The sequence below is a fragment of the Pomacea canaliculata genome, linkage group LG8 (assembly GCF_003073045.1).
Source record: "Pomacea canaliculata isolate SZHN2017 linkage group LG8, ASM307304v1, whole genome shotgun sequence".
In the NCBI taxonomy this organism is placed as follows: Eukaryota; Metazoa; Mollusca; class Gastropoda; order Architaenioglossa; family Ampullariidae; genus Pomacea; species Pomacea canaliculata.
Window position 1 is genome coordinate 20,541,251 of NC_037597.1, and position 7,929 is coordinate 20,549,179.

At 40.5% G+C, this 7,929-nt stretch overlaps 1 protein-coding gene across 1 annotated transcript; it reads left to right on the plus strand.

Annotated features, from left to right (window-relative positions):
* The first annotated feature begins 209 nt into the window (after window positions 1–209).
* LOC112571097 (anti-sigma-I factor RsgI6-like) lies at window positions 210–5,651 on the plus strand. The gene is made up of 12 exons (XM_025249908.1): window positions 210–428; window positions 704–843; window positions 1,173–1,271; window positions 2,255–2,408; window positions 2,541–2,580; window positions 2,995–3,153; window positions 3,431–3,486; window positions 3,701–3,838; window positions 4,020–4,191; window positions 4,446–4,556; window positions 4,652–4,870; window positions 5,336–5,651. Exons 1-12 carry the CDS (start codon window positions 253–255, stop codon window positions 5,540–5,542), a joined length of 1,671 nt encoding a protein of 556 aa, XP_025105693.1. The 5' UTR covers window positions 210–252; the 3' UTR covers window positions 5,543–5,651.
* The last annotated feature ends 2,278 nt before the right edge of the window (window positions 5,652–7,929 follow it).

Below are 7,929 nucleotides of genomic sequence, written 5' to 3' on the forward strand. Positions count from 1 at the left end.
CAGCTATCAGCAAAAGTATTATTATAACTTGTTTCAAAAACCAGATAAAAATCAAATTATTTCTCCGAATGAGAATTCGGACTGTTTGAGGTCGATCTTGTGTGTTTCGTGTTGGGATCGGAGTATACAGGGACTGTGTAACTGGGTCAGGGCCTGGGAAAATCTAGGGTAAAACAGCTTTTCACACACACAATGCAGTTATAAAGGTTTGATTGAACCTAACCCCTCACATTTCGCTGGTGACACTGCACAATGCGACTTCTGATCACGTGGGGTGTGTGTCTGCTGGCATCGCTTGCGAGGGGCCAAGAGCTCCTGCAGAACGGCGGGTTCGAATCCCTTGACCACTGGGACTGCTACAGTCCCTTCAAGTGCTCTCTGACGACTGACAAGCACTCAGGTGACCATGCCATGCTGGTAGAAAACAGGTGAGTTGCTAGTTAGGGGTGAGTAAAACACCTGAGTTTTCTCTGTTCATGAGCAGATGTATATTGTACAGCATGTTGATGCATCGTCCAATAATACGACAGTCTTCACAAGGCTGAAGATAATTCATAACTTATTACATTGTTTTCCATCTTCTGCTTTATTTATTTGAAGGAGAGGGAGGGCACTTTCATACTTGAGTATATTTTTCTTACGGTAAATCTTGATCTGATGGCGCTGGCCAGCTAGTTACCTGTGTATCCCTCACTTGTCAAAGGGACCATTACTATCAGGGCCCCTCACAAGACCTCACCGTCACCCAAGGAGGCTCGTATGTTGTCAGCGGCTACATCAAACTACAGAATGACCTGGGCGCCTCTCAGAACTTGGAGTTGGAGATCGACTTTGAGTTTCCAGGTGACTGGCAACCTCTTCTGTCTGACATTCAGCGGAGTATATATGTAACTGAAATGTATCATGTGTGTGCGTGAGAGAGAGAGAGAGGGATAACTTATGTTGTACACAGGTTTATACATGGTAACACATGTAGTGACGAAACTAATTATGTGTGATTGGTAGCTGTCAAGAAAATTATGACCCTCGTTAAGACACAACACGCTCAAATGAAAGTTTTATAAACTATTTCAGTCATTTTCAATTTAATATTTTCTTTCAGTTTACTAAGAAAACCCTTTTTAAAAAAGAATGTTTTTTTTTTTAATGCTTCGCCTGAAATCGTTTTGCAGACGGTACCCATGACTACCAGTCAGCAGCCAGTCGCTCAGCTGCCAGAGTGTCTGACGGGTGGATCCACCTGGTCGGCGGCTTTACTGTACCCAGCAAACGTAAGTAGTTGTGATCTGCTTGAATGATTTGGACTGTCCCGTCTCTCCTCCAGTTTTCTTATACACTTGCTTCAGTACTAAAAAACTCAAACAGGCACATTTAAGCGCATGTAATGATGAATTTGTTTCGTAAAATTTAAATTACCTGGTAGAGCAAATCAAACCTTAATTCCTATTTTTTTTTTTTTTGCTTCTTCCGCTTAAGAATGTTACACATGACAGATAATGAGGCAGGTAACATTATGTGTGTAACAGTCCTGGGAACCGAGAAGTTGCCGCGATGAACCTTTACTTAGTATGTCCCACCCTCGTTATCAGCAAGATAAGGACAAAAGAAAATCGGATGAGTGTCTGGGAAAAAACGTGTACGTGGAAATAAAATAAGGAAATATACATTTTTTAAAACACACTTTTATTTGAAATGCACTAAAAACAGTAAAACAATTTTTTCCTTACTCTCGGGATTTTCTTTAATACAAATAACAAAAAACAGTGTGAAGGGAACATTTAGAAATATTTTATAATTAACTCTCTTTCATTTAATAAGTTTATCAATAAATAGATAATTTTTAAATTTATGATGATCAGATTTTTAATAGCATTAGAGATCGAGTGTCCCTCTCACTTTTACATTTTAAATTTATATGTTAAACAAAATCCCGAGACCAATTTAAAATTATTTCTAAAATTCTTTTTTTAAATCTGACACATTCCTGTCAAAACAAATCACTTCATCTCGACCGATCTGATATAATTTTAGGTTCATTTTTACTAAGAGTGAAATGTCAAGTCCATACCGCCTCATAGTGGTAGTGAATTGTGAGTGGTTAACCATGTCCAGTACGTATGACAGGTGCTTGTTGATTATTGTAGTTGTTGTTGTTGTTGTTGATGATGATGATGATGATGATGATGATGATGATGATGATCGTAGCCGAGAACTATTATATAACGTAACTTTCATCTGTTGCCTACGTCACCAGAGCTGACCAGGGTGCGTATCTACTACCAGGGACCCAAGGAAGGCGTCAACTTTATCGTCGACGAGATGTCGGTCACGCCTGATTCTGTCTCCACCAGCAACGTGAACCTCGACAGCGAGATCGACCGACTGAGAAAAAGCAACATCAACATTCAGTGGGCTATTTATCTGTGTTATTATTTATGTCTGTTATTTACGTCTGTTATTTCCTGACATGTCAGAGTCCGTTTTCTTTTCACCTGGCATGTGACATACCTTGCTTTATTCTTGTTTTAATGTCTCTCCAGGGTGACTGGTGCTAACAGTGGTGCTGACGTCAAGATCAGGGTAGGTGGCGCTCCTGTTCCATATGCATATAGATTACATAGAGAGTTGAACGGTTCAATGGGTTCAAGACCACTATCCAACTCTCGGTGATGTCCAACTTCGTGCGTACAGATTTCATAGTTTTAGTCTTGGGATACTGCATCCAACCTCAAGCTCGTTCTCACCTCCTGACACACGAGCGTGCAAGAAGGCACACAAGCAAGCACGCGTGCACGCTCACACACACACATTACATACGTGCACCCTCAGACACAACAATCGATGTTTGATGCTTGCACAATAAATAACCAAGAAAATAATGACAAGTAAAAACGGCAAAAAATTATTTCCGTTCAAATATTTGAAATTTAACAGGTATAAAGAGAAAGAATGACACAAAAATAAATCGTCCTGTTTCTTTTCTCCTGACTTCAGGTCTTGCAGAAGAAGAAGTCTTTTCCCTTCGGCACGGCCGTGGCCGCCTGGGCCTACAACGATGGGTCAAAGGCCAAGTACCGGGATTTCATCCACCAGCATTTCAACTGGGCTGTACCCGAGAACGCACTCAAGTGGCCGACCATCGAGCCCCAGAGGGTATGTGATACCATGTAGCTAGCCAACAATTCGCATGTTTGTGTATATGTGGGAATATTGTGCATGTCTGTATTTACACATATTTGTGTCGATATGTGTATGCTAAGAAATGTTTTTTGCAAGGCTGTCGCAATTTTTATGAGGTGACTTTGTTTGTTTGGGTGTGTGTGTGAGAGAGGGGCCATATGGAAGACATTATGGTAACATCAGTCTTTCCATTATCGGTGAGAGAAGTTATTCAAGCATGGATCATCACTCTTGACCACTGATGTTGCAGGGACAGAAGAACTATGAGCCAGCACTAACCATGATCAACGGACTGAGAAGCCATGGGTTAGTAAATCTCATCCCTACCCTCATCATTATAAAAGCCAAAATCATCATTTTGTTCACAAATAAGGACATAATATCAGCGGAACATAAGTATTTTTCAGATGTAGCGGACAAACCCACTTCATCCTGCCGACCATTGGATACTTATGTCTTTCACTTCATCATGCGTTAGCGATTTTCGTCAAAGTTATTAACTCCATCGATTTTGTTCCAGAATTAAGGTGAGAGGTCACAATCTGGTGTGGTCTGTGGACCAGTTTGTGCAAGACTGGGTCAAGGCACTTCATGGAGATGAACTGCGGCAAGTCGTCAAGGACCACATTGGGGAGGCCATGTCAAGAACCAAAGGACTGTGAGTAGATCGCCAGAATGTGTTTATTTTGTTTAAGAAAATTTGTGTTTCTGTTTCATAAAACATGAAAAACAAACAATTGCATACGACCACTCGCGGATAAAGCCGCTGACAGGCTGAATATCTCTCACTCACGCGAAACATGCCTTCGACAATTTTGAATGTTTTATACTCTTATTAGACTGGAACACTGGGATGTGAACAACGAGAACCTACACGGCCAGTTCTTCCAGAATCAGCTGAACGACCCCAGCTACAACCTGGAGCTGTTCCGTATCGCACACGCTGCCGACCCCCAGCCTAAACTCTTCCTCAACGACTACAACGTGGTGGCTTCCGGTGGATCGACCTATGTGAGCGAGTTCTTTCTTTAAGAGGAAGTGACGTCATTTCATTTCTTTCCTTCACCCTCCATCCATCTCACGGTTGTTCTCTAGGCTTTCCTGGAACGTGCCTGCCTCATTTCTAGATAAGTAGTAGCATTGAATTCAGTTTACTAACATTCCACCTTTTTAAAATAGGCTAATTGTGATTTTTTAATTAATTTCTGACCAGTCAAGTGTTCTGTCTGCAACTATTTATTGCTGTTTTGTGAACTGTGTGACAGGACTACCGTGAACAAGCCAAACAGTTCAAGGCCGCAAACGTGGGACTTTATGGAATAGGAGTCCAGTGTCACTTTGGCAACGAAGAACTGCCGGATGCCGGCGCCATCAGGGTATGCTATCATAAAACAAAAACTCAAGAACTTTTTTTGCTGTAATCGTGAAAATGGATTGAAAAAGTGTAATCTGTAGTTGATTGTTTTGACAGAGACGCCTGGATGTCCTGGCAGAGGCCGGAGTGCCCATCTGGGCCACGGAGTTAGACGTGCAGGCTGCAGACGAGAACAGACGAGCTGACTTCTACGAGGCGGCCCTCACGGCCCTCTATAGCCACCCCTCGGTGGAGGGCATCCTCTTCTGGGGATTCTGGGACAAGGCCCACTGGCGTGGTGACAGCGCCGCTCTTGTTGCTGGGGACAACGTGCAGGTGGGTGGTACAGTGTGCTCGCTGGATAAAAATACTTTACGAAAGGTAGAAAACATGAAAGCTTATGTCCTTACCGAGCCTACACACACCCGACCGTCTCAACGGTGACTTTAGATCATGGCTTCCATCTTTAAAATAGAGAGGCAGGAAATGGATACGTGATCTATGCGGACATATTTTAAAAAGCCCACAGGCTGCACCGCATGGAAGAGATAACTCTTCTAGTTTTCTTGTCTGTATCTTCCTAAATTACCTGCTCAGATTTTCTGCTTTTCAATTTCAGGAAGTGTGGGAAATGGTTTCGAATTATTGAGCACATTAATTAAAAAAATATTGTTTAGCAGCCGGCGATCGCAGCCTCCAGAAGACAATGGATGAACTCAAGGATAGACCTTGTCTTTAAGATCTCGTGAAATCACGAGGGTGTATGAGATCTCACCAACTATTGGCTCGTTTGTCTGTCAGCTGACGGCGGCCGGGCGGCGGGTGTTGGAACTGTTTGAAAAGCGCTGGATGACGGATGAGACGCACACAGTGGCAGAGTCCGGCACAAAGTTCACCGTGCGTGGTTTCCATGGCGACTACGAGGTGCAGATCACGCAAGGAGGCCGCACACAAACACAGACCTTCACCTTGGGCAAATCGGACCAGACTGTAAACATTAGTCTTTGATGGGAAAGTGTATCAACATGGATACATTCGGTCAGCACCCTATGAACGCATTCTCGTGTGCGTGTACCCTTCCCGTTTAGGCATAATAAAGAACACGTTGAAACGATGAGTTTTTGTTCGAAAACTAATGTGCATTTTTACATCTCTCTTTTTTAATTTAAACGCATAATTAACTTTTGTTTTTCCTTAAAGAAAATTGTTTAGGAATTATGAATAGCTTTAATGGTATCTACAGCTGTTAATGTTTCATAATAAAAGAATTAATCAGAATGAATAGGAGAAAGGACAAGGGTCACAACTGGAGTGATACACTTTTGCAAGTCTGGGTCAAGGTCATACATGGGGTTGCAACAATTAATCCACGAGCACATTATATATAGCGATCATCACAACAACGAAAGGAGTGTAGGCTGATCGATGTCCTAAATTAATTTTGATAATTCAATGTAACTGTTTAGCTCTAAACACTATATTCATCGAGGAAGACGTGCCCTGTGATAAACTTTCCCGTACTTACTTCCCTCCGCCGAGCCTGTTACCCGCTCACAGACATGTTTTCGGTCTCTTGTCTGAGAGAGTATCGCCAAGGGAGATAAAAGACTGCCCCTAGGTGTAAGGTGGCACAGGACTAGATAGCTTAACTCCCAATAACAGTCGAGATTGCCATCTACCCCATTAACCAATTAAGAAAGAAAAAGATTACAAGAAAGAGTCGGCGAGGTCTATTCAGTATTTTAAGGTCTGTGTTATTTTTAATGCTGGTAGGAAAAGTTTCTGAAACGTTGACACCATTTTTGACTTTAGGATTTTTTAAAAGATATTAGACTGAAAATTACCTTTGGATGTGTATTGACTGCGTGCATGTAAATGTTGCTGTTTGCAGACTTGTTTCCAATTAAAGGAGGTCATTTATATATATTTATATATATTATTATATATATTTATATATTTATACACGATGCCCAGTGATATGAAGAGAACTACTCTCAAGTTGAGGTTCAACCGCATTGCTGGTCACCTTTGAACAAGACCCTTGCACAAACTCACTGACATACTCATATTAAATAAAATATATTAAAAGTTGAGATTTGCGACAATTTAAGAAAAACCCTACCGTAAAAAAGGAAAAGGTATCTCACGAATTCATAAAATCTATGTTATCATTTCCTGCCACAATTATATTTAGTATAAAAAAGATAACACCACGTGTCTGTCAAAACTAAGCACACTAACATTCTATGCTGCCATTAGTATTAGAGAGAAATGTGAACTAACAAAAAAGATGAAGTATTAAATCATAACTGACTACAGTTAGCTGTAGCACCTACTGTCCTAGTGTAAACATTTCCTAGTCACTCTCATGCAGCCACTATGGGAATGAGCTCAAAAGTTGCGAGTGTCCAGTTAAAACATCAGATGCAAGTCATCTCCCTGTGAACATTTTGTCTTTTCAGTATCTGAGTAAATATCGGATATCGTCATCATATCGATAACATAGAACAATACTGTACATGTACTTTCTCTTCTTCTTGATCACACAAAGTATGTGTTACCGACTGATCATGTTTGCGAATCAACAGTTAAACGCAGATTTTCGACTTAAAAGCAATAGAACAGAAAATGTATGTCAGCAAAAGTTTACACCAGAGTTTATGCTAGAAACAAAACATCCAACAGGTTACAGAAAGAGACAAAAGTATACCCTACCTGCTTTTTGACCTTTTTTTCTTTATCTTAAGAATCCGAACAACTGCTCTTCGTCCCACAAACAATGATAAAATCCATTATATTCCAGAGCTCTGCAACTGACAATTTTTTAAAAATTTGTGTCTTATCTGCACCAGTGGGAAGACTGGACTGTAAAAAAAAAAAAAAAACAAAAAAAAAAAACGTTGGTTGCCACTATTTCGTTGAAATCAGGGTAGAAACAATGCTGTCAAGTTTTTGTTTTATTTTGATTATTGGTGGATTAGACGACAGTTATTTGACATTGAGGTGTCCCCATTGTTAAAGTATTCAAACTATTTTTTTTAAAGAAAGGAAAAGGAATAAACATGCGTATTTTGAAAGTTGAATCAAGTAAGGGTTTTAATACACAGATGTAGACACATCCAACAAACAGCGAATGAGCAATATAAAAGACAATGCTAGTGAAATGAAGTCCTTCACGTTTACCTACGAGATAAATGTATCAGTATAACATGTGGAGTCCCACATTATGACAAAGAAAACACCTGCTTTGTACTCCACCATGATGTTGCCGATGTAGCAGTTATGTACGTGGCCTCATTGTGGATCAGATAGACTTTTTGTGTGTTTATATTCTTTTTTTTAAGGAGAGAAAGTGAATAATAAGGCCTCATGGAAATGGTATATAAGATATAACG